This window comes from Glarea lozoyensis (assembly GCF_000409485.1).
Source record: "Glarea lozoyensis ATCC 20868 chromosome Unknown GLAREA15, whole genome shotgun sequence".
Taxonomy (NCBI): Eukaryota; Fungi; Ascomycota; class Leotiomycetes; order Helotiales; family Helotiaceae; genus Glarea; species Glarea lozoyensis.
Genome location: NW_007360989.1, coordinates 1,167,885 through 1,193,158, shown reverse-complemented (window position 1 = coordinate 1,193,158; position 25,274 = coordinate 1,167,885). Strand labels below are relative to the sequence as shown.

Here is a 25,274-nt window from a genome sequence, read left to right as displayed (position 1 = left end):
ATTAAATGATGAATAATGTTTGCAACACTGCATCACGTTCGAAACTCATTGCTGACCAGCTCCTGAAGTGGCCAGCCAATCCAGGGTCGCCACTCCTCAGCTAGGCTTCTGTGAACCTCCCGTAAAAGCCTCCTGCTCATACCGAGTGTCCACCAGGTATCGTTGAGCTTGTTTAGTAGCAGTGAGTAGTGCGCTAACAATATCAGGGCGGCGGGCTCCCTCCCATTCACCATCGATAGAAAAAGATCAGGCACTCGGATGAGCCAAGATAATGCGATGGCAGAAGGCTCCATGTCTGCCGGCTTACACAACATGGTGTACGAAGTTGCCAGCCACTTGAGCGCTTCCCTCAACGCATCGATTTCACTCTCGCGAGCTGAAACTAGCCCAGTATTCCATAGCCCTTCCAGTTCAGAGAATTTCGACGGCTCTACGGGATTTAAATCTGCCTCACGCTCAGCGTTAAGATCGATAGCAAGCACAGCTTCCAACGGCCCCTGTTGAAGCTCCTCCCAATAAGCGGCTATGACAAGACTGGTCCCTCGAAGTAGCTGAATCCATTCGGACGTGGTTGTTGTCGAGCTATCTGGGGCGCCGGGAAAGAATATGTTATCGACTTCTTCGGACTGTGCCAATTCAAACATGGCAATAATGGACCCGAAAGCTGCGCAAGCATGACAATTGACCGTGTTCATTTCCTCAACTGCTTCTCTGTACATGGGTAGAGCGACCGCGTGATGCGTCGATGCGCTTTGTCGAAGGCTTTCCCTCCTATGGGGATATACCGTTGACATATGCAGTGCTGCAACAGCTAGAAGACCACGAAAAAGAAATTCGTTTGAGAAGGCGATCTGGGGAGCCACATACTGCCAGACATGTTGGCGTTTAGGGTCACTGCTGAAGGTCAAACATGTCGATGCAGTATAGAAGTGTAAAAGCTCCAAGTCTGCTAACGACCAGAGTCCGTTCGAAGCGAGAGGGTGCAGTTGGGCTTGCGATCCGGGTGATGATTGCGGATGAGCTTGCGACTGAATAGATGAGGTATGCAATTGAGGAGTGGACGGCGTCGAGCTAGTACGGCTGGATGCCGCAGAGGGATATGTACACGGAAGAGAGCGAAGGGTACAGTATTCGCATCCGGGCTTGGATTCATCACACTAAATGCGAGAAGATATTAGTTGTGGTCTTGCAATCCAGGACGGCTGCCGCACCTTGATTTTCTTCTGCTTGCACGTGAAACATCCACCACGTGACTTTGTGTGTACTCGTCGAGTTCCGGGCATTCTCACATTCGCAGGTTTTTGGCGGCAACTTCGGAATTTTGCATGCGATGATGCGAGATGCGAAATGCGCAGAGGCGGAGAGGTTGGAGAACATAAAGGGATAGCCTGAGGTAGGGGCTGGCCGAGGGCATAGCATATCCATTACGTCGGCTTTCCCACTGATTCCATAGCCGAATACGGATCCGTAAGCGAATACGTATACGAAACCCGGAAAGTTCCAAAGATTCTTAACGACCAACTGAGGACATCTTGGTCAGTTTGATGGGCATAGCCTCAGCCTCAATCACACTTCGTTTCGAAGTTTTCTGAGACGACATTCCACCAAGAACCATGCGGCATTGCTAAACGAGGGCTTGCCAGCGGCAGCGCGACACAAAACCAGTTCGACGCGTACTTACGTGCGTGTCTTGCTGCGGTTAGCACTATCTAAATCTCTATCATGAAGCGCAATGGTCAGAGTACACAAAGGTCGCCAAATGATACACAATCGAGTAAACCATGCTTGTTCACAGGTTAAAATCAAAGATGTCTATTGACCTTAGACAGGTCCTAATTGCGGCAAGCACGATTCTGGGTGACTTTGAATTAACACCAAATATCATGATAGCAAGCTTTCCGCCACAAAAGAAACATCAAGATTTCAACAATACCTATTTCCTCAAATCAATATTCTTCTACCTCCATGCCTGGACATGTCCTGGTCCGATGAAACTCTAACGCCGAATTGTGATACAAAATCGACCTGTACACAATCGCTTGCACCATCAGTCACTAGCAATGACAGCAGACGAATACTTCTTCTGATATACATCCACGGATTCTTGGGCGATGACAACAGCTTCCAGAATTTTCCAGCTCACATCCACAACCTGTTAAAAGTTCGTGTGGCAGACACACATATAGTACGAACGAAGATATATCCAAGGTATAAATCACGACGAGCCATTGACTATGCGCGTGATGAGTTCAGCAAATGGTAAATGGCAGTTCGTTGGATTTTTCGATCACATATTCTAACACAGAGGTAGGCTAAAACCTCAGGAAAATGCACATACGGATATCGTGCTCCTGGGACATAGTATGGGTGGACTCTTAGCAGCCGAAGTTGTTCTTCAACCAGCTGGCACAGTTTTTGAGCACTCTTTCCGTCATCGGATTCTTGGAACTTTGAACTTTGATACGCCGTTCCTTGGAATGCACTTGGGCATGATAAGAAGCGGTATCGCCAGTTTCTTTCGACCAGCGCCAGAACCTCAAAGCTTTCAAAACCATCCTGCAAGCGAGCAACTTATTTATAACACTTCTGGGGTGCTTTCTTCTTCTACTCCTTCCCTTCTAAGCCACGAGACCCCCAAAAGAGTCAGTACACCGGGCGTCTCCACGTCCTCGATATCCCCTTCGGTCCACTCACTACCAATCTCCGATCCAGACTACAACCCACCCTTCCAAAACGATATCCGCAGACCAGTAAGAACAGGTTTTGACAGATTCATCTACTTCTCCAACAAGCATTCCGGTGCTCTTCGGTCGGCGACAAAAGAGTACTTTATCTCGCATCTTGAATTTGGCGGATGTCTAGGCGATTTCAGAGGTCTGAAGAGACAGTATGCTAGGATTCGTGGCTTAGAAGACGTCGCAACTGCATTTAAAACTGCCGATCCGAGGCTACGATTTCTGAATATCTATACCGCTAGTACTGGTAGAATCAAGAGAAAGAAACACTCTCGTAGCAGCGATACTAGCACTCAAACTCTACCATCACAGGCCGCCATCCCAACCTACCTCCAGCAACCTTCAACGCCAACAAACCACAATCCTAAACCCATCCGTGATAAAATCTTTTGCATCCAACCCAGCACAGTAGATGGGAAGCCGGATCCATGTTGGCCTCGGATCTTCATGGAGGGAGTAGATGAAATAGACGCACATTGCGGATTATTCTTTCCAGGAAAGCATTATGAGGGACTCTTGGAGTTGGTGGTTGGGAGATTGGAATCCTGGGTTGTGCAGAATAGCGTTGGAGGTGAGGGTGCGTAGTAGTAATTCGAGATGATGGGACTGTAGCATTGTGGAAAGGGTTGCTACGGAGAGTGAATAAAAGAAAGTGGTACACTGATATATGTTAATAAATCTGGATGAAATGCTAGTGAGAATGGATGAATGGAAGTGTACTGATATGTGCAAATGAATTTGGATGAAACGTCAAAAAGGAAAATGGATAGACCATGTCAGTTCATCTTGATCGTAAAGTCATGTGTATAATAGAATGAGACCAAGTACACTGATTACCGTGGAAATCGACAAAACGAGAATTTATCACGAAATTGTGGCCTTCTTCTAAGCAACTATTTTTGGTTTACTAGCTAAGTCAACTTGAACATGGAACTCCTGATTATGCTGGCTTTGAGTCCCAAAGAACTCAAGAATATAAACGGAATATGAATGTTTGCAAGTCAAAAATCTTGAAACATCCTAATGGCATCGATAAAACGCCCAGTGTACCGATCTCTGCCTATACCTCAACTTCTCTAACAGTTGTTCCTCATGCCTACTCACCCAAACCGCGCTTCCCACCTCCTAAGATCCTACATCAAACACCCACATTCTCAACAACACCAACCCTCTCCCACCCCTCCCCAACCATCCTCCTTCTCTCCTCCCTCTGCCCACCCTTCTCCCGCTCCCTAGCCATATAACTCCCATAAACCTGCCGTGCCAACATAATCTTCTGCTCCGTCGGCGTCATCGCCGATGTCGTAATAGACTTATACATACCCAGAAACGGATACGCGAATAGTCCGAACATGCCAGAGCCAGGTCCAGCCACTAGACCCCCGAGGCCTTTTGCGAGACCCGTGCCGAAGCCGGCCCAGCCGTTTTCTTTGGCACCTTTATACGGTTTGATTATGGTACCTGAGAGACCGTCCATGAATCCGTAGCCAAAATTCTACAGGGGTTAGTGAGGATGAGGAAGTGGAGAATTTTGGGAGTGTACCTTTCCAGCGACAACACCACCACTTTTCCAATCTCGAACTTTACCGTGATTTCGAACTGTATCCCCGTATAATCTAGGCATTTGATGCAATCCCTCCGTCAAAGCGAGAGGGAAATCGACTAATGTAGCTTTCGGAAGCACTCCCACCATTTTCCCAAACCCCATCCCAAAAGTTTTAGCAGCCTGCTTTCCACCACCGCCATTCTCCTTGCTCTGGAATGCTTTTGCGGGACCAGTGAAGATCTCGCTAAAGCCAACAGTAAAGTTCGTCATGACGTCTAGGAGAACATTTGTGCCGGCGGATATTGGTTCCCAGCGGAGGTTTTCGAGGGAGAGTGGATTGCTGCGGTAGCTTTGAGTGATTGTTAGTAGAGCAATTTCGTAAACGATGATGAGTAACACTTACAGTTTCAAACGTTTTGGGTCAATTTTCTTGCGCTCGACGAGTTGAAAAGCCGCTTCGTCCGAGAGTTTGATAAGTTTTTTCGGTTGCTTTTTGCTCTTGATACTGTATCTCCATACGGCAACTTGATCGGGAAGTACGTCACAGCGTAGAGCCTCTACTGGAAGATTTGTGTGGAAAGATCGGACCGCGGTCTGGATGCCATTTTCGCGTCGCATTTGTTCTGAGATTTCCGCTGCTGCGGTTCTGGCTGCTGGTGTCGTACAGTATTGGATGGCTTGGGTTAGATTCTCTTGGTCAAGAGTTCGGTGATGAATTGGTAACGGTCCTGCGCCGGCGGCTGCGATCATCTGGCCCCAGAATGCTTGACTAGCAGATTAACAAAATTAGCTCATGCGCTTAATTTTCAATGAAAAAGATTCAAGAGTCTGCATTCAATCGAGAAAATTTATGAGAACAACATACTCTCCGAAGAACGGTACTACTGTTGTCGGGCATCCATTTAGCAGTCCGCATGCTGTAGTGCCGGCGCCACCATGATGGACCACGCATGATACATGCTTGAAAAGCCATTCTGAAAAAAAGTTTATTAGTCCAACTGTGACAGAATTTAAAAAGAACGAAATCAATCTCACCATGAGGACAGTCGCCGAGGAAAAGTATATCGGGATTGGCACGCTCATCCAAACCAGATCCCAGTTTACTCCAACCACGGGATATGATTGCACGGGTCCCGCACGCTCGAACAGCGTCAACCAAGATACTTGTCAACTTCTTTGGGTCATCAATGACGATACTGCCAAAGCCAATATACACAGGTGGCGGGCCACTTCTTAGAAAATGATCCAGTTCTTCATCCGGGGTGTAATCTGGCTCCTCTCTAAAGAAGAAACCGCACACGTCTGGCGTTCATCAGTATGGAACTCGAATGGTTTCAATGGCATTTCTAACCTAGACAATTTGACCAATCTGGTGGTTTAGGAACAAATGCTGGAGACCAGCAGTAGGTAAAAGGGATCTGCAGAGAGTCGCAGATCAAAGGGCCCATGGACAGTGGAATGTCATCGAGACTAAGCGTCTTTCTACGCCACAAGTTTATCACATCCGCAAGTCTATAAATCAAACGTTAATTATGTTCATTCTCACGGCGGAGATATTTCCTACCCTTGCCAAGTCATAATCTCTACAAGTGCATAGGACAAGAAATTCATCGTCGTCATATCCGTATTCGAGCGCTCAATATTCGCCAGAGGATGAGGAAATGCTTTCGTAGGACTCCAAGGCATTGTAAACATCAAGTGTAATGGGATACCTAACGCCTCAGCACAGTGTACATGAGCAAAACTTGGTGGATTGGCAATTATTGATTCAGCAACGAATGGTGTGTTAGTTTCTGGATCTGGCTCGATGCAAGATCTCCAACAGCCATCAAGCATAGTGTATATCATCTTTCGTTTTTGCGAAATCTCTCCACTCATGATGGTCTTGAATTTAGGAATGATGCCTGGGTTCTTGACCATGTACTGTTCGTAAATTAGCGAAGAATGAAATGCATAGAACGTGTTACCTACGGCCATCAGGGATGTTGGGTCACCGCCGATAGGAAAGAACTCCAGACCCGATTCTCGAACAAAATCTCGAAAAACATCATGGGTTGCGATTCTGATACGATGTCCTTCTGATCGTAATGCAGTCCCCAAAGCAATAAATGGCTGAATGTCACCTACGCGATAAGTAATTAGCGACTGGGTAATGATATTATTGTATGTTACAAAGCAATTCCGACAAGAGCTTTTGTTGCATCGTAATCTTGAAGGACATAGCATTAGGAGAGAAGAGATCAGAAATCGATTCTCAGATACTATGAGAACCCCTGCCCCAATCTAGGCCCATCGACTTAGAAAGCTGGCGATAAATTCAAATATTCCTTGGTGGAGCACCAGCTGACTTACCTCTACTACCAACAATTTGAATCACAATATTAAGCGAAGGAGGTTTCGAGTTGTTAATGTTGGGTGGCGTGTAAGGTTTTGGCTCGTCCGGAATGGGAATTTTCAACTTCTCAGTCTGAGAAAAATCGATAGCAACCCTTCCATCATCTAAACAAAGAGAGATTAATGATATGAACACTATCGTTGAGAGATGTTCAATCTCATTACCTTGAGCAGTGACTTTCGTTTGCACATCAGGACCTGAGCCCTGAAATTCGTAAGCTGGTGGTTGTTCCCAATCGAATTCTTGTGACGCATGTGAAGCGTTATCTTCCTCATGGCGGCCGCCAAGAGTAGAATGTCTCTCGTTCTCGTTATTTGCGTGGCGTTCTGTATTCGAGTGTCCTTCGTCGTGAAACCCGTATTTCTCTCCTCGACCCTTTTCGTTCTCCATGATACTGAAAACAAAGGACTCAAAGCCGGGTTTCGAATTACAGATGTTGCTGTGCTTTGTACATATAAAAAGTATGGTTGACCAGGCGGGGGAAAGTAGACAGGACTAGTGCAAGCCACACGTGCAGAATTGTTAGCGGAAGTCTTTCGGGAACTAATGAGGAGTTGTCAGACGAAATTCAAAGGGAGTCGACTCGATAAATGTAATTGGGACCTTTGAGAAATAAATAATGTAGATGAAGGACAGCGACTCATAAATAAATTAAAATTCGGCCGTGTTATAGGTAGTCTCAGACATGTTTTCGTGGTCTCGAAGGCTGAGGCAGTGTTTCGCCTTCGGTTAAGCTTTCGGATTTCGTATACCACATGGCGAGGACCGGGACCCACAACCAACTACCGCCGTTAGCTCTCCGCCACCTGGGCACTGTTTGAAAAAGCCATTCCAGAGCCGTCACAGAAGAGAGTATCTGTTGATGATAACGTAGGCATGTACGAGTCAACTGCTCAGACCGCGCGTATGAGTATAGTCAAGTCATCCGACAAGATCAAACCTATGCAAAATTGGTTTGTATTCATCTGCTGAAGTGACGAAAGAATACATCAACCGCATACTCGGTAGAAAACGGAATTGCGTAGGTAGATCAAATTTATGCGGTAGATCTAGTCTCACTTATCGGCCACTATGACATCTTGTTGCCCATTGACTTGTGGTAAGGAAGCAAGTCGCTTTTATGAGCGTAAAATCACTTCAACTATTGAGGTGATATCGAGATTGAGTACCTGCTTTCAAAGGTTAGCATTTTCCTATTCTATGAGAATTAAACTACTCAACTAAAAGATAAAGAGAAAAAGTTCAACATAACTAGTACGCTCTGGAATTGTGAAGAAGTGTGCACCAGTCCACTCCGGGACTTCTGACCTCCAATTAGACATCAGAAAGATGCCATGTGCAGTGCTTCCATGCTTCCAGCCCAGCATTATCACCAAGATCCTCGCGAAATATTGATACGCGACATTCAGGGTTCGAATTGAAGAGCTAGCGTCGGAAATGTCCCACGACTGGTTCCAAAACGTATGACCGGCCAGATAGCTCCCAACTCTATCTTAACCTGCACGCTCGAAAAATGCCATGCAATGTACTGCCCTGATTTAACGCCATAGGTCAAGGCGCATTGAGACGCATTCATGGATCTGGCCTTGGACGCTGTCGAATTCCTCATTCAGCGACCAAAACTTTCCGCCCAAGGTATATCCATTCGGAGATCTACCAAAGCAAAACACTTACAATGACACCTTTTGTAACCGATAATCCCCAATATCATCAATACGCCCAACAAATCAAAATCTCGAACGTTAAGATATTGCTTAACAGCGACGCGGTCCGAAATCCATTCGTTCACTCCCATCAATTCCTCTGGGCAGAGTTGGGGCTTGAGTCAAAGAACATTTCTTAATGCCTCGGTGGTAGGAATTGAGACGAGCGATTCCGCTCCGCCAATTGTTTTGGAGAGTCCTTGGACTTGAATTGGATGAATTGAAGTGTAGGGTGTTCGAAGTACCAGCGCATTGTTGTCGCTTCAAACTTGGACATGTCCGCAGTTCCGGATCGTTTGGCGGATGTGCCGAGAGCCAAATCCCTCTTTGATGTTTTTTACTTCGGATTTGTAAGAAAAAGGCTATGTTTTCAATTGTAAAGTCTCCCCGTAGCCAGATGAGAGATCAGGCAAGATATGAGGCTAGATGAAGTGAGGTGCGAGCGACGTGCAACTGAAAAATGGTGAACCCCATCTCATTTGACCTACATCTCCTTCAGGCGAATGGGAATAGTAGAGATACAGTCAGAGAGAAAATGTTATCCACGATCAAGTGTAGCAGCTTTTGCTGGGATTCTCCATGAGCTACTTAGCAGCTCCACATTTGTGTAGAAATCTGAGAGCAGTGGTAACACATTGGAATATCCGCTGGACATGTTGTCAAAGCCGACAAAAGTAGTCAGCACGTATGGTGGCTATTTCGCAACTTGGGCTACTGCGCAAATACTGATAAAATAATTAAAATGTTTCAGAAAATAAATCGTTGATCAAAGAAAGAAGAACCCTAGAATCACGTGGCTGGCACTGCAGCATAACGCTGCAGAAGAGCACAGCTTCCACGTTCCTGCAGTAATTTAGATTGCCATTATAGACCTTCTGTGAGAAACACAAGCTTCAGCTCTATAAGTCAATACCCGACGCAGTGGACTCACCGGGATTTAATGATCGGTAAACGTGGGAGTGCTGCGGACCAGTGATAGGTTCGCATGGCACCTCATAGTTCTGCATACAAATAAATAACCTGGTCAGGATATTTGCTGAACAAAGACCGTAGTCAGAGGCTCATTAGTGACGTTTGCATATATCTTCATGAGATTGACTGGTTCGAAAGCTCCCGTCTTTGTAAAGATCCGCCGGACGAAAGGTTCACGGCGTGTGGGAGACTGATAGTTTTGAGCACAAGAACACTGACGTTCTAACAAGATGGCGTCCAAACTAGAAAAAGACTAACAAATTTGAAAAGCGACATCGCATCAAAGGCTCGTTCTCCAGCAATAATGTCTCTGAACGGAGGAATTCCCCTCATTTCTCACCTATTCATCCTAAATTCCGGTCGCTACCTACCCCTGAACGTGACTAAGCGAGCGTTGCTGCCTCGCTAAATCTTTTGGCCCATGCATGACATCCCACCCTTTGTTACCTGAAGAGGAAAGTATGTATTTGTACTCCTTTCTACTCTCATCATGTCATGATACTACCACGACTTCCCAATCCCACTGTCGGTACCACGCGAACATTGCAGTGTGAATTCCACGACTCCAAGCATTCCGGTAACCGACGTATCAGAGCCAAGCACTCACAGCACATAATCGCAAGCACGTTGCATCCGGCGATTATTTACTGGCTGCTGGCAGATGCCTAATCGAGGACAGCTTGGTGGCTGAAAGGGGCTAGAATTTTCGCGATAGGGGTACGCGAAGGCACGGTCCTGCATTAGTTTTCACAATCAAGAGCAGACCCTAGCACGCCGAGCAACTGGTAATAGGTATTGTGCTGCTTCCTTCCTAAATCAGTTTGTGTTCCTTGATCATTTCTGCAGAGCTCCTCAGGTACGGGTGCGGGCATGAGGGGTAGAGAAACATTTTAGTTCAAAATCACAAGTGTTTCTACCGCTCTGAGAGGCGGAAGAATCCGTCAATTGACGTCTAAAATTGTGATAAACATGGCTTTTTAAAGCCACGATCGGATGCTACCGTTAATACGATGGCGGTCTGCAAATTCCCGTTGCAATCGCAATCTCCATCCTTCTCCGCATTTGACTCGAGAGGCTATTGGCAAGCTACTCACGCATCTCGGTACAAGATCATCCACCAACATGGCACAGCTTCTTTGATCCCTGTTTCCCGATTATCTTGGACTCGTCAGGGCTACAATGTTTAAAGCAGAAAGTTTCCCTTCTCTTTCGGGGATGCTCGACCTTTGATCCACGCCCGTCTCTTCCATCTCTACCTCGCCGTCAAGATGCTCATGAAATCCACGCTCGCTCTCGCCTTTGCGGCAACCGGTGTCCTTGCTGTTCCGCAAAGAGTTGCTGGGTGCAATGAGGACAACTGCTTGAGAGCTCTCCTCAACCCTACGCGAACAGGTGCAGCGGATTGCTCAAGCTACCTGTTGACCACAGTCACACCAGCCGCTGTGTATGTCAATCCTTTCATGCTCCAATTGAACTTCTACAGGACAATTGCAGTGATCATTGAGAGACCCTCCTAATACGGTTTATAGCACTGTTACTGCAACCGCGTCCGCAACCGCCTCTGCCACCACGACAACATCCACGGCTGTTACGCTCACAGGTACTTTGTCGTCGACAATCTCAACCATCACGAGCATCACCGTCACTGACACCGTAAATTTAACTTCTCTTATTTCAGAGTCAAGACGACTCTTCCTTGAAAGTCACGCCAGAAACTTTGGCTAACTCGTTTTGTATAGGCGACTGCAACTGCCACTGTATCTTCAACCGTCACAGTCTTGAAGAAGCGAGGTTCTTTCGTTATCGCAGAGCCTCGAGGCGCTGGCGACTTCGCCAAGAGACAAGTCACCGTCGTACCAACCTCCCTCCCCGCTTACGCTACACCATGTTCCGGTGTCGTTCGATTCTCCTCAGCTTGTTCATGCTTGGGTGTAACTGCCCGTACCGTCACGGCGTCTGTCCCAACTAGCACCGTCACTGTCACAAGCGTAAGTCTTTCTCAGCTGATCTCTAAATCCGGTTACTAACACTCGCAAAAGACTGCAACTGCTGTCTCCACCGTTGTCGCCGTCTCAACTTCCTTGACCACCATCGTTGAGCTCACAACCTTGGTCTCAACCGTCACCGAATCCACCGCCGTAACAACCACCACCACCTCCTCCGCCGTTGCAACCTCATCTTTGTCATCATGCTTCAAGCTCCAAGCCCAAGGCGGAACCTTCAACGGCCAATACGCCGTTGTAACCTTCATCGATGACGGCAGTTTCCTCCAAAACTACGTCTACGTCTTCAACTCCGACATCAGCGCCGCTACCCCATTGTCCCTCACTTCCCAGGGATATCTCAGCACCGGAACTGTATTCGGTAACACCGATACCTCCGATGCTTACGACGGAGCCATCTTCTACTACAACAGCGCCGCCGACATCGCGTCCCAGGGTCTCACCTACAACGTTTGCAGACTCGGTGCTGATCGCACTCTTCTCTGCACTAACCAGAGATTCACAATCTGGCAGACTTGCCAGAACCTGATCGGTTTTGGATCTGGTGTTGTGTTCGGAGATGCTGTCTTTGATACTTGCACTGCCTTTACTTTCAAGGCTGTTGGATGTTAGATGGAAGATGAAGTGGAGGGGATTGTGGGAAGATTTAATTTTATGAGAATATGAGAAATTTATCTTCAAATGTAAATACTTGAAAAACAAAAACCTTAGATTCCAAGTCACTGTGATATTCCAAAAAATCTTCCGCTGGTGTATAGCCATATGAGTTTGTAGTTTCATGCGCAATGATGGAGCTGACACAAGTGGTTTTACGCGCCCTGGAAGTAAGGCTTCCCAGACGTCTGTGAATAGATGAGACTCATACGTTCTCAGAAAACTTTTAGCCTTTTCTTTCATCCACGACTGATTAACCGCATATGATGACAAGATTGCAGTGAAACAGCAAATGATATTCTCAACTGGCCAGCTCCTGAGCTAATAAGTGTTACAACTCCCCAAAAACGCTTAGAATAACTGTCTTGCCCCACTAAAAGTCCAATTGCCAAAAGCAAAATTCTTGACCGTCTCTTTATAAAGCAAAACGATGCAAACACTTCACTAAATCCATAATGCAGTATGTCTCTTACGGCTTCCAAGTCTAGCAAGTTCCATCAGCACAACAATCAGGCGATGCAGGTGTGCATCCGCTCTCATTGCAACTGCAATTCTTGGGATCAGGTGGAAGCTTCACAACTGGCAGCGGTGAGGGAGAAGCTGTGGTAGTAGGAGCAGGTTCATCGTCTGGTGGGACAACGTAGTCGCAAACAAGCGCACTCGTGTCGATGGTATCAATTAGAAGATCCCCATGGCAATCAGCGGGCCATTTTGCTGGTGGTAAAGTAGCTGGGTCTGGAGTTTCACCGCCCACATCGAGGGTGTCTGCTTGGACTGGCGCTTGTTCAACTATAGCGTCTTTGATCTCAGCGAGTTGTATTTTTTTGAGTTGGAATGCGTTGCCATTCCCGTTCCATCCCCACCGGGCACCGTATAACTTGTCGACGAAGTACCAGACATAGTTCTCGACTGAGAATGGGTCAGATTGGTGAATATAAGGGTGAGTAATGGCTGGTGTGCTGACCGTTAGAAGCGACAACATGATTGACTTTCATGGTATTCAGCCTTCCTTTCATAAACTTCCATGCATAGTCTCGCGCTTCACTCATGCCGTAGATTTTCTAAAAAACGGTCAAAAAACCGTAGGACTGCTTGAGGGAAATGGCTTACGCGTTTCGGGCTGACATCGTCGATTGAATCGATCACATCCACGACTGAGGCTTATCATTAGCATGTTTGTGAACTACAAAAGTTCTTACAACTTACGATGTTCAGTGTAGCCCATGATATCATTGTGCAACCACTATTCCAAGATCCTGTCAGGATTGATGAAAGAATGATTAGAAGCAAGATTCTTACTTCGTGGAGAAGTACTTGCTCATATGATACCAAGTCCAAGTTACCAAGCGATGATTCCGGGACGCTGGACCGAGCGAGGATTTCGTTCAGATATTTGAGAGAGAAGAACTTGGGACAAAAGACTATGGTCCAGCCTATAGAAAATAATGTTATTATGGTTTGGAAATGAACTAGATTTTACTTACCGAGAAAACTTCGTTTGATATTTGAAGTATATGCAGTACTGTTCTGATAATAAGCTTCACATTTTACATCAAGAGCTGGTAAACTTACGCTCCACCCTCACAACCATGAAAACCGGCATGTGAAAACTCGACATCTTTACACTGATACGTGACACGATCACGTCTGTTTTTTTCTTCCTTCTCCATCGACTACAAATCGCGAAGGTATAAGCATATTGTGGAGCATCGAGGCGTATACATTCTGAGCATTTCCGCTCGACTAAATGAATCTCAATGTCTCTTACCAAAAATCGTGCGTATTCGACTAGACGTAACTTACTGTCCATCGCCCGCCAATGGGGGCCACACTATTTCGGACAAAGAACTTATTGAAAGATCTGTCTTCTCGAATCAAGTCGGTCCCGCGGAAATCAGCAAGACTAACAGCATTTCGTGTTGCTTCGACAAGAATATCGTACGAGTCAAGCTAGTGAACTGTCAAATTCGTGTAGTGGGGAGAGTAAATCTGTTGGCCTACGTCGCACCCCCCATCTGTCTTTGATCCCGAGAGACCGTTTCCTCCTGGGTATGCTACGTCCCAAAAGATTCCTTGGTATGCGTTAGCCTGCTCTTGGAGCATTTTTATCTCGCCCGGCGTAATGGGATGGGTACTATCTCTGCAGTAGTGGGTGATGTTGGATGCACCCTTGTCAAGAGTAGTAGAGTAATCCTGAGGTAGTGTTGCAGGCAAAGCGAAAGGAACTTGAAGGAAAATAAGGGTAAATGAAGTAAGCTTCTGGTAAAACATTTTGCAATGTTTCTCCCCTTTGGTCTAGGAGGTGTTACATTTAGTTGAATAGCAGTTGTAATGCTATCCGTTATATCAATTGATGATGGACTATAGATCCAGAGTTACACTTCTGCATCGGGTATGTATACCTCGTTTGCCGTTCACCCCACCAAGTTCGTTCTGCCCATCCGCGACACTGCAATTTGGCATCTGGCTAGCAAAGAACCGGCTCATCGCAACGGAACTCCAAAGTTAGTAGTAACCCACACGGCCATCTTGAATGGCAAACTCAGAGGTGTTTACAACACTCTGCAGATAAACCACCCTGCTTTGGATCCAGAACTTGTTCCTTGATCCGTAAAACTTCTTTGTCGAAATTCTTGTGCACTTGCTCCGATCGTTGAAAGAGATTCGCTTCTCGCTTAATCGTAACACGATTTTGTGACTGTTGCCAGAGTCGAATTATCACAACATTGGAAGGAATTCTCACATTCGCTTTTGCAGCTAAACCGAGGTGCTGGGTATGTATCTTCCGTACTTCCTGGGGTGGAAGAAAGTTATCTCCTAACACTGCTGCAGACAAAACCGTAAATACACAGACGCTGAAGTAGAAGGGTTATTTGCCACAGTTCTTGCCTCTATTCTTGGAGCAACCAAGAGCAAACTTCATCTTGATGCCGAGATATTGGGAATGACCTATCCAGGGTACCTTAGAGATAGCGAATATCTCTCTCATTTTGTGAACGCCGCTATACAAACTCTACCTGGTATCGAAGATGGGACCTTCATGTGGCCACATATCCACAGCGCCCGGAAAGCGTCCCAGCTGGACAACGCGAAGTCGCTTGGGTATCCTATTGGAACGAACGTTGACCGGAAGGGTAGTCTACTCTTACATTTTGACTATCAAAGTAGCCAGCTTGAAGTGTCGATTGCTTCCGTAGGTGTCATGATCACGATTGTGGAGGGAAGTTTCCGAATTCGCGACTTTGGAGGCATGGAACAAGATGCTTCTGTAAGACAATCCTTCTAAAGAACTAGATCGCCAGAGCTAATGACTACTCACTAGCAAGAGAAGCTCGGTGATCTAGCAACAGGTATCAGAGGACTAATCAAAGACGAACTCTCAAACACGCTCGGTCTACCATCTCAGATGTCAGATTTCCGAGGAACAGTCTTTAGCGGAGATGCACCTGCTTCGGAATATGATAAAATACGTGACTTGATCATCAAGGCGGTGCCGGAATTCTCTGATCGATTCGTCAGCATAGACGAGCCCATGTGGGCAGGTGCCGTTGGGGCTGCAAGATTGGCGCGGCTGCGTAAGCTGTACCCAGATGACTTCCAAATTGAGGATAGATGCTATGGGGATTTTGATCAATTTCCACACGACGAGTTGTAGCTGGGGGCAGAACAAAGTTGAAGGAGATGTCGTGCAGTATAGGATAAGTATAATTGGGAAGTGAGAAAGCTTTCGGAAAGGACCTTAAGTTTTTAGAACCTTAATCACCGACCAAAATAAGTACTTAAGGTATGCATCCGAAAGATGTGTTGTTTTGATATAAGGAAGATGCGAAGAGTGATGTAGATTTCAATGGTGTGGTAACAATTTACTAGGAGCACTCTTCCCTTGCCTTCTCTCGCACCGTTATGGTCTGAGCTCTCCCCTGTCTCTGTGACTCAAATCCTTGTCAAGTCTGCCCCTCCGAGGCCTGGCGCAAAACCACAGCCTTCCCGATTGTAAAAGAGTCATCCAGCGCCGATCAAAATAAATTTAAAAAACCTTTCCCACCACCAATATCTGCCAAAATGCCTGCATCCGACTCGGCGCCTTCGCCGGATCCTTCGACTGTAGTACCGCCAGCTCCATCACCGACGATTGAGCCCCCAAAACTCACAGGCGCCGAATTAAAAAAGCAGAAACAGGCAGAGAAGGCTGCGAGAAGAGCGCAGACAGTGATAGGAAAGGCGGTGATGCCACCACCAGCGGCCGCAGCAGGACCCTCTTCAGCTGGGTTGAGACCAGAAGCAGCCAACGCGGCAAGAGGGCAACAGAGAAGAGCCAATGCTGTATCATCCTCGAGCCAGCAGGACATCCCTACACGATCAAAAAAGTCTGGATCACCAATTGAGGAGCCCAAGGAGGAAGACAAGACTATCGAGTTTTTTAGACATTTGACAAAAACGAAAGCGTATCCAGCAGGCTTAAAGGGCGCGAATAAAGATGTACATCCAGCAGTCCAGGTTCTGGGTTTACAAATGAGTAATTACATGATATGCGGAAGTTCTGCTAGATTAGTTGCGACTTTGCAAGCTTTCAAAAAGGTAGCTAAAACTTGTGTGTGTGTATGAAACATTACTGACACTCTTTCAGGTTATTCAATCATATACTACTCCTCCTGGAAATACATTAACGCGGCATTTTACGTCGCATGTCCTCTCACCACAAATCGAGTTTCTGGCGTCATGTCGACCCCTTTCAATATCAATGGGCAACGCGATTCGGTGGCTGAAGTTGGAAATTTCAAAAGTTGACATTGACGTACCAGACAATGAAGCAAAAGAAGGTTTATGTTCGGCTATTGATTCATTTATACAAGAGAGAGTCACCCTAGCAAGCCAAGTTATTGCTTCAAGCGCAGCAGAAAAAATTCGAGATGGAGATGTTATACTTACATACGCAAAAAGTAGCGTAGTGGAACGAGCTCTCGTGCAAGCTTTCGAGGCGGGAAAGAAGTTCTCTGTCATTGTCATTGACAGTCGTCCTTTATATGAGGGCAAACACATGGCGGCAGCATTGGCAAATCTGGGAATGGAAGTCAGATACGCTCTCATCAGCGGATTAAGTCATAGTATTCGAAGAGCGACAAAGGTCTTCCTGGGCGCACATGCGATGATGAGTAACGGCCGGCTATTCTCACGAGTCGGAACGGCGCTCGTAGGTATGGAAGCCAACTCATACGACAAGCCAGTTTTAGTACTCTGCGAAACGATCAAATTCACGGAAAAGGTGGCCCTCGATTCAATATTACACAACGAAATTGCACCAGCTGATGAGCTGGTCATTCCCGACGGGCCGTTGGAAAATTGGCGAGATGTTAAGGGTCTGCAGTTGTGTAATCTTATGTATGATGTTACGCCGGCGGAATTTCTACAGATGATTATAAGTGAGTCTGGGAATGTGCCGCCAACTTCGGTGCCGGTGTTGCATCGATTGGGAAATGAAAGTCAGGCTTGACGAGGGGGTTGGTTGGCGTGATTTATGATACCTGCTTTGCATAGTAATAGATATATATATTCTGCAGCTGGACTTGGCTTTATTACCTTGCCCGTCTGGGCTTCAATGTTTACGTCAAAGTTCGTTTGAACTCTGTAATGTTAATTTGAGCAAGGGTTTTAGGACTTGAATTAAAGGTTGTGGTGTACTTCCTGTGTGAAGTGTGAAAAAAGAATGGGATTTGGCCTAGAGAATAGCTATGTTGCCATTATGATGTCTGCTATTCTCTGAATCCTGGCCTTGATATTACGGCTTCCATCGCTGGATATAACTCTTGACAACTTCATGAGTTTCAATTCGTCAGTGGGACGCAGCACTTATCATTTCAACACATACAAAGCACCACCATTCAAACATTCCGGAACGGATCATGAGAGTTTGAACAGCTTGCAATCAGAAGCAACCGCTATTCAAAGCTGCTGACAATTCTTAGGATGCCGTTACTTTTGTAGGATAACGTGAAGCAGTTGTCGTCTCAAGGCATGTACAGCTCCTATAACGTCTCCAGCTCCCGTTCGCTCTCACAACTAAACATGCGGGCCGCGGGAAACAATCTCGATTGAAAAGGCGTGAGCTATTGGACCAATCCCGCTTGCCGCCTCATTGTAAACACTCCATTCAACCGTCCAACTTTGTACAAGCACCTTGCCCACCCCCCTCCCACCTTCGCGTTCCCTGACACGCCCTCACGATTCCTCCTCAACAACTTCCTTCCTCCTCGCCCTCTTCTCCAATATCGACGCTCGTCTCGCCCCAAGAATAGCCAACTGCCTCTCCTCAATCCCCATAAGCCAGTACCCGAAAGTGCCTCCTACGCCCGCGAACAGAGGCCACGCCCACAGCGAGCCCCGGTTGAAGTAAGGTCGCTTTTCGATTGAGAGTTGTAAGAAACGGACACCGAGGCCTGGGGTGATTAGTAGGGACCGAGAGGGGGGAGGGTAGAGGTACCGAAGCCGCCCCAAAGGAGCATTTTGTGCATTGTGAGGTGTTTTGTGGGGTTTGTGACGTTTGGACAAGAGGAGGCCGTTAGATGGCGGCTTTCGGATTGCAAGGAGGCGTGATCTGGGTTTCTTGACTTGGTTGTTGCCCGCAATGGCTCGAATTGTATTGATGTGCCTTGAGGTGAGGTTGAAGCTTGAGCTTAATTGAGCCGCGCTAGATTCACAACACGTGAGGACGTCTGGGTTCGTGGGGTAAATCATTACTTGGGCCGCGAAGTACTTTGATAGATGCAGTCGCCTAAGTCACCGAGAGGGTGGTGAAAGTAATAACGACACACCCTTTGGGATTTATCACATGTAGCTTCGCGGTACAGGACGCGATAACTTTATTGCTGTCGAGTGACCGTCGCCAACGAATTGCTTTCATAGCAGATACACTGTCCAGAAGTCGCTCAATTTATGCGCAGTAACGCATGATGCATAGATCTGGGTATGTAAGTGTCAACTACTAGCTGAACACAGTACGACATTTGAAAGACAATATCCATCAGCGGGCCGTCGTCTTCATCCCTCGGGGCCTCTACTTGTAAACCACGTTGCAACGAAGCTACATCTCAACGCAACATTCGGAGTACATAACCATCATTTGGATACATTTCACCGCCATGGCGCCACCAAGAGCATCAAATGTCGACCCTGCGACCGGACGCAAGAAGCTGAAAACGTCGGACCTGCCCCTCACTTCCGCGACGCGGACTTCCATTGATCAGCTCGCGCATCAGTATAAAAAGAAAGGGCAATATGACTCTCTACGGAAGGATATCTGGCAAAATCTGCAGGCGGATGTGAGTCTGGCGTTCGCAATGGTTAATGCTCCTTATTAAATACTGTGGACTGACGTTTGGCTACATAGGGGTTTGAAAGCAAATTCAACGAGTCGCTGTTAAGAATCGCTGAAGCAGAAGTCGAAAAGAATCCATCTTTACTTAGAATGGAACGAGCAAAGGCTGAACAGTTGATTGGTGGAGCTGTTCTACGTACATCTATCTACCAGGATGCCGAAGCGCAAATCGATGCTTTGTTAGACAAACATATGGCTGGTATTGAGTCGGGCATACGGGCTCTACGGGCTGATGATATTGGACTAGAAGCTGCAGAAGCGGAACGCATTAAGGGTAGCAAGACTGATGCGCAGTACGAGGAGGAGTTCAAACAGAGACGAGACCAAAGGGAAGAGAAGAGAAAAGAGGCTCTCCAGAAACTCAAGGATGAAGAAGAAGCCAAAAGAAAGGCGGCTAGGGATAAGAGGAGGGAACAGGAAAAGAAGGAAGACGAAGAGAGGCAACGGAGACGGGAGGAGCGCGAGGCTAGGCGCAAGGCTGAGCATGACCGCGAAGAAGAAAAGGATCGAGCCATGCGTGAAAGAGAACGCGAGCGAGATCGTGAGAGAATCCGAGACAGAGATAGGGATTATGGACGGGAACGTGACCGTGATCGTCACCGCGACAGAGATGATAGGGATAGAGTTCGAAGACGTGAGAGCCATTCACCACGACGAGCATCGATTTCTACCAGAGACGCTAAGCCAGCCATTTCTTCGAAACCAGAGCTTTCAAAAGAGGAGGCGGAGCGAATTGAGCAGGAGGCTCTCAACGATTTGTTAAAAGAAAGTAAAAGGACTTCACAGCGTTCGCGACATCAATTAGAAATCGAGATCGATGAAAGCCTAGCCCCACCACCTCGAAAGACCATGCCGGCTTCAGCTATCATACCTATTTCTCGGGATTCACCTACAAAGAGCACAGAAATCAAGAAAATACCTACAGCTCCAAAAGCAGCTCGTGTCGATGCTGATGGATTCAAGACACCACTTCCAAAATCCAATGACAAGACCGAGGATTCAAGACTAGAGAGCCGTGAGAAGCGTAGCAGTCACAGAAGCCGGAGCCGAGACCGAGCATCCAGTCGAAGGTCCAGGAGCAGGAGTCGTCGCCGTGATAGCAGGGATCGTGGGTCAGTCCGCTCTGCAAGAAGAGACAGCCGCGAACGGGATAGATCTACTAGAGTTCGTCGTGAAAGCCGGGATCGAGATGAACGTCGGAGGTACGTCAGCCGCGATACAGATAGAAGAGATAGAGATGACAGGGATCGTCGTCGTAGAGATGACCGTGATCGGTCAAGGTCGATATCCCGTACAGATAGAAGACGAAGCTGGCGATCGCGTAGTCGCAGTCGTGATAGACGCGACAGGGAAAAGCCATATCATTTAAGCCCTCGTCTCACCAAAGATGAACTCGAGGCACAGAAAACCAAAGCCAGGGAAGATCGAGAAAGGGATTCGCGAGAGTTTGCGCTTGCTAGGTCAGAGAATGAAAATCTGAGCTGGAATGAATGGGAGAAAGCACGCGATAGGAAGAAGCAAGCTGCTGCAGTAGAGAAATCATCGCCGGCCCCATCTACATCGGTAGCAACGCCTGCAAAGAAAGACGGAATACCAACGGGACCAGCGAAAGACATTGCTAGAGCGGCAGCCGCTGCTTCGAGGATGAACGACGTAAAACCCAGAGATGAGCGAGCAAAAGACGAACATCACAAGGACGACCGCCATGATCCCCGAGATGACCGATCCAAATCTGACCGCCCCAAGGAGGAACGTCGCGATCCTAGAGATGATCGTACGCATGATAGACGTGGCTCCCGAGCGGACAGAAGTAGATCAAGACCCCCGACAGGTAGGAGAGGTAGCCGCATAGAACGCTCCACAAGCCCTATTAATATTGATCGCTATGTCCCAGGCGCCACGGATCGACGAAGCAGTACTGTTCGCGAACGAAGTCGCGACCGAGACCGTGATCGCCGGCCGAGAGACGAGGAGAAGCGGAAACGTTCGAGATCTAGATCGCGTAGACGGGATCGTAGTCGTGATAGGGATCGCAAGAGGAGCCGGAGTCGAGAGACTTATGAGAGGAGGGATAAAAGGGATCGGAGTCGTGATCGCGAGAGAGATAGGAGACGGGAGAGGAGTAGGAGTCGGGATAAGGAGAGGGAGAGAGATAGGGATAGGGATAGGGATAGGAAGAGGAGTCGGAGTCGGGAGAGTAGGAGGGATGATAGGAGGGAGTCTAGGAGGTAGGTTAGTGTTGGAGATGGGATTAGGGAATATAGATATTATATATTAGTGTATTAACATTAAAGGGTAAGGGTCAAGGATATTGAACATCTACCTGTGAAAAAGCAGCTGTGGAATCTACGACTTAGGGGCGAATTAAGCGAGCCCTTCTCATTTAAGTTTGCATGTTACGCAAATACATGACTGGCTGTCTTATCTTTGGTAGAAGATATGATAAAATATATGTTGACTTCGAGTATAAATTCGAATTGCTTAGACATGTTGAACCATGGCGCAAAACGTCAATCAATACCTCTAAGCTCTTTCATGCCTGCTATCACTTTCTACGCATACGAAGTTTTATATCTAATTTCCAGTGGCCTTCAATTCAATGTTTCAATAATACATCAACTAGATGGCACTGATAATCCACAGATATCCATTCCACAAGCCCATTCAACTCATTTAAACCCACTAAGCCATATCCATCTCATATTACAATACACCATCCCAAAAAATCCCAAACAAATACCACCCAAGATCCAGAAACACCATCGCTATGCCCAAAAACAGCCCTCCCATTAAACACCGTACACATTTTAGGCCACAAATTCCTTGTCAAACCATTAACAAACTATTACTCGACCCCTCAAGACTCGCCCCGTCCTTTGAAACTTGACCGCCACTTTGCGGCACATACGGTGAAACGACAATTGGTTGCGTAGGTTTATATGAAGTCTCGTCGTTTGAGACTTCGTGTTCTTCGTCGTCGGAGACACTGGTACTGCCTTCGTGGTAATCGGAGAGATCGCTGTCGTCGAGGGCTGGGAGAGCGATTTCAGCGGCTGCGGGTGCTTCCTTGGAGTTTAGAAGGAGGGAAGATGGAGGGTCTGGAGGGAGTGGTGAGGCGAAGGCTTCGAGTACCGGGCCGTGAAATTCGTGTTCGGGCTGTGAGTTGGTGAGAGGATCAGGATTTGTCGTCGTAGGTTCGATTATGGAACAGGGTTCAATGCAATCGTAGAAAAGCATGAAAACGCCTCCTTGGCCGAGGACATTGTGTTCGCTTGATTTCATCACATCGTCGTCGCTGAGCCGCCACCATTGTTCTTGTGGTTTTTTGTCTTCGTCTAGTAAGGCCTCGTCGGATTCTGGATCCCCATTGACGACAGGATGCTTTTTGTAGCATATGTAGTGCCCGTTTTCGTGACGGCCATAGTGCGTCACAACAGCCCGCAACTCATATATAGGACCTCTTATCCTTGACGGCTGGATACTGCTCGCTACCATGGGCTTCTCAGGGTCGAGTTGCCATTCTTCTAATGATGATGATCCACTACCTAGGCACCACGGACCTAGATCTAATCTCATTGGAAATCGAACTTCAGCGTGATTCTTGCGAAGCTCTCCAGTCATCTCATCAAACACGCTACGGTTAAAGTGGACGACCAGTGATCGCGGTGGCCTAGCAATGACGGCTTGTCTTGTCTTCGTTGAGGTGACACGACTTTTGGCTGGAATCTTACACTTTTGAATGAGCGTTTTGTCCTCGTAATCATCGATTTCAAGGGCTTCTTCGACGACTGCCAGCCTTTCTACAGTGCGCGCATGAGCAGCCTCGTCGTCCTTATTACGCTCCGAGACCATTGACAACAAGTGCTTCGATTTCAATAAGGTACACTTTCCACATTCAACACCTGGAATGTGCTCCAGCTTTGTGACTTCGTCAAGACAGTCGTTAATACTCTGGCTCCAGGCCTTTGTCAACGGAACAGTGAGACAGTTGAATGGCACCATCTGTAAGCCCTCAGAGTAGCCGCATGTGATACATCCGACCCTTTGCGCCATTAAACCTTCCAGTGGGTTACGGTATATGTTCGCTGACGAGACTTCAGAGTCACTTCCACCAGAAGTACTGGAGCTGTTGGCGTCATCCGACTCGAATCCCCTGTTCTTTCGTACCGCTCTGGCGACACTGCCCATTTCCTTGTCGATTTCATCTAGTATTTTTGAAAAGTATTCCTGGGCATCCTGCTGCTGCCAACTGCTCATGTTTTTCAGTGTCGCAGGAGTCCATATCGTCTTGCGATTACTGTTAGGGTCATTCAATGTCGCTATGAGGCCCTTCAGCGCTTCTGCCATCTTCGTCTCGGGTACGGCTAGCCCAGTCTCGGACTCGGTATCGACATTCGAATTGGTGAGATACTCTGTTATCGGTTCCAGCGACGCCAGCCCTTGGAGGACACTGTTTTGATAACAAGAGTTATCCCAATTCCCTAGACCCGCTGGCCCTCCATCATTACTCGCCGTCAGCAATTTTACACCAGGCAGGATCGACAGGCGCCTCCTCGACGCCGATGCTACAGATGCTATCACGCCACCCGGTGTATCCAGCCCAAGTATTCGTCGCATAGCTTCGCTTTTCGCCGCATGAGTTCGAGGTATGTCCGTTAAAGCGGGATTCCGTACCCTCAAAGGATTCTGATAATCGTCAATCGCATCGAGAAGTCGCGTAGGTGTTATATAGACGAGAATATTCCAGACCAGCTCTGGGAGGCTGAGAACGTTGTAATCGAGGACTACGAGGATTTGGTATATGAATGGTATGAGACAAAGTAAGAAAGGTAATACAAAGCCGACGCGCGCATAAGGGGACAATATGCCGTCTTGATAATCTTGGTGGTATTCGATTTCCGGATCATGGTCGAAGAAAATGTCCTCTGATGCCTGGTATGAAGGCATGGTAACCCATGAGCACTGTTATATGGTTTCTGAGCCGCTGCGACTCATATATATGACCCAGAGTGAAGGATGACTGTTGTTACTATTTGTTAACCCGGAGCTGTTGAGTTGTCGTGGACAAAATTGATTGTGGAGAGGGAAGGCCGGGTGATGGCATGTGCTTCCGGAGTTCTTCCATCCATGTTTCAAAATTGTTGTCGAAAACCGCACATTCGCACACGACAAACACCTGGGCAACTCACAATGGGGAAAACTGCGCCCAAAAAGGTCAAAGGCCGTAAGTGCATCACGCGCAGGCGCTGAGTACATTCTGATCAATAACAGCTGCCTCGATACATTCCCGCGCCGCCAAAAGAGCCTCGTCGCCTGGAATCGATCTCGATAAGTCTCTGAAAGACGTTAAACCTCCCAGCGATGCCAAAGACATTCGTCCCTCTGTTTTAGCGATTCACCAAGGTGCCGGCATATCCAAGAAATCCAAGAATGGTCGAAAAGCTGTGATGAGCGCAAGGGCTGCGCGCCGGAAAGAAAAGGGCATGGATCGCGCGGAAGCATTCATGGACAGGAAGGAAAAGAAAGTTGAGAAGAGCAAGGAGAGATCTAGAAATATTCAGAATAGGAGCAAAGCTTGGGAGGTTATGAACAAGACTGCGCTGGCGGAATTGCAGGCTATGGAGAGTGATGAGGAGGTTCCGGTCAATGGCAAATTAGGGAAAACTGTTTCGCAAGATGTGAAATCAAAAGACCCAGAGGTATCTGAAGATGCTATGGCCACCGAAGAGATGGTTGACGCTGTACCGATACCTCTGCCAGAGCCAGATGACGAAGACTTATGAGGAATGGTTAAGACCCTGCATTTTTGGAGTTTTTGGGTTAAGAGGAAATTCAAAGGTTGCACACTGGATACCACTGATAATAGAAAAATTGTCAAACTATATGACTAAAAG

At 47.3% G+C, this 25,274-nt stretch overlaps 11 protein-coding genes across 11 annotated transcripts; 6 read left to right on the top strand and 5 right to left on the bottom strand.

Annotated features, from left to right (window-relative positions):
- Nucleotides 1–32: 32 nt before the first annotated feature.
- On the bottom strand, nt 33–1,615 carry GLAREA_06210 (C6 zinc finger-containing protein; the record flags this gene model as incomplete). Its single annotated transcript, XM_008081624.1, has 2 exons — nt 33–1,157; nt 1,523–1,615. The coding sequence occupies 2 exons, from the start codon at nt 1,613–1,615 to the stop codon at nt 33–35; spliced, it is 1,218 nt and encodes a 405-aa protein (XP_008079815.1).
- Nucleotides 1,616–2,234: 619 nt separating this feature from the next.
- On the top strand, nt 2,235–3,320 carry GLAREA_06209 (alpha/beta-Hydrolase; the record flags this gene model as incomplete). The annotated part of the gene is made up of 2 exons (XM_008081623.1): nt 2,235–2,269; nt 2,312–3,320. 2 exons carry the CDS (start codon nt 2,235–2,237, stop codon nt 3,318–3,320), a joined length of 1,044 nt encoding a protein of 347 aa, XP_008079814.1.
- A 553-nt stretch (nt 3,321–3,873) lies between these two features.
- Nucleotides 3,874–7,066, bottom strand: GLAREA_06208 (UDP-Glycosyltransferase/glycogen phosphorylase; the record flags this gene model as incomplete). The annotated part of the gene is made up of 10 exons (XM_008081622.1): nt 3,874–4,230; nt 4,279–4,630; nt 4,685–5,050; nt 5,147–5,255; nt 5,317–5,583; nt 5,633–5,793; nt 5,846–6,204; nt 6,253–6,404; nt 6,634–6,780; nt 6,841–7,066. The coding sequence occupies 10 exons, from the start codon at nt 7,064–7,066 to the stop codon at nt 3,874–3,876; spliced, it is 2,496 nt and encodes an 831-aa protein (XP_008079813.1).
- A 3,553-nt stretch (nt 7,067–10,619) lies between these two features.
- GLAREA_06207 (uncharacterized protein) lies at nt 10,620–11,966 on the top strand (the record flags this gene model as incomplete). Its single annotated transcript, XM_008081621.1, has 4 exons — nt 10,620–10,795; nt 10,881–11,004; nt 11,091–11,339; nt 11,391–11,966. The coding sequence occupies 4 exons, from the start codon at nt 10,620–10,622 to the stop codon at nt 11,964–11,966; spliced, it is 1,125 nt and encodes a 374-aa protein (XP_008079812.1).
- Nucleotides 11,967–12,492: 526 nt separating this feature from the next.
- On the bottom strand, nt 12,493–14,279 carry GLAREA_06206 (Metalloproteases (zincins), catalytic; the record flags this gene model as incomplete). The annotated part of the gene is made up of 9 exons (XM_008081620.1): nt 12,493–12,917; nt 12,973–13,069; nt 13,119–13,162; nt 13,215–13,251; nt 13,308–13,441; nt 13,493–13,530; nt 13,581–13,681; nt 13,812–13,958; nt 14,010–14,279. 9 exons carry the CDS (start codon nt 14,277–14,279, stop codon nt 12,493–12,495), a joined length of 1,293 nt encoding a protein of 430 aa, XP_008079811.1.
- Nucleotides 14,280–14,402: 123 nt separating this feature from the next.
- GLAREA_06205 (uncharacterized protein) lies at nt 14,403–15,663 on the top strand (the record flags this gene model as incomplete). Its single annotated transcript, XM_008081619.1, has 3 exons — nt 14,403–14,512; nt 14,841–15,276; nt 15,331–15,663. 3 exons carry the CDS (start codon nt 14,403–14,405, stop codon nt 15,661–15,663), a joined length of 879 nt encoding a protein of 292 aa, XP_008079810.1.
- A 407-nt stretch (nt 15,664–16,070) lies between these two features.
- On the top strand, nt 16,071–17,499 carry GLAREA_06204 (NagB/RpiA/CoA transferase-like protein; the record flags this gene model as incomplete). Its single annotated transcript, XM_008081618.1, has 2 exons — nt 16,071–16,586; nt 16,636–17,499. The coding sequence occupies 2 exons, from the start codon at nt 16,071–16,073 to the stop codon at nt 17,497–17,499; spliced, it is 1,380 nt and encodes a 459-aa protein (XP_008079809.1).
- Nucleotides 17,500–18,224: 725 nt separating this feature from the next.
- Nucleotides 18,225–18,508, bottom strand: GLAREA_06203 (uncharacterized protein; the record flags this gene model as incomplete). The annotated part of the gene is made up of 2 exons (XM_008081617.1): nt 18,225–18,442; nt 18,487–18,508. 2 exons carry the CDS (start codon nt 18,506–18,508, stop codon nt 18,225–18,227), a joined length of 240 nt encoding a protein of 79 aa, XP_008079808.1.
- A 636-nt stretch (nt 18,509–19,144) lies between these two features.
- Nucleotides 19,145–21,612, top strand: GLAREA_06202 (uncharacterized protein; the record flags this gene model as incomplete). Its single annotated transcript, XM_008081616.1, has 2 exons — nt 19,145–19,324; nt 19,393–21,612. 2 exons carry the CDS (start codon nt 19,145–19,147, stop codon nt 21,610–21,612), a joined length of 2,400 nt encoding a protein of 799 aa, XP_008079807.1.
- A 466-nt stretch (nt 21,613–22,078) lies between these two features.
- Nucleotides 22,079–24,327, bottom strand: GLAREA_06201 (Cysteine proteinase; the record flags this gene model as incomplete). Its single annotated transcript, XM_008081615.1, has 2 exons — nt 22,079–22,202; nt 22,289–24,327. The coding sequence occupies 2 exons, from the start codon at nt 24,325–24,327 to the stop codon at nt 22,079–22,081; spliced, it is 2,163 nt and encodes a 720-aa protein (XP_008079806.1).
- A 243-nt stretch (nt 24,328–24,570) lies between these two features.
- GLAREA_06200 (uncharacterized protein) lies at nt 24,571–25,163 on the top strand (the record flags this gene model as incomplete). The annotated part of the gene is made up of 2 exons (XM_008081614.1): nt 24,571–24,604; nt 24,652–25,163. 2 exons carry the CDS (start codon nt 24,571–24,573, stop codon nt 25,161–25,163), a joined length of 546 nt encoding a protein of 181 aa, XP_008079805.1.
- Between the last annotated feature and the right edge of the window lie 111 nt (nt 25,164–25,274).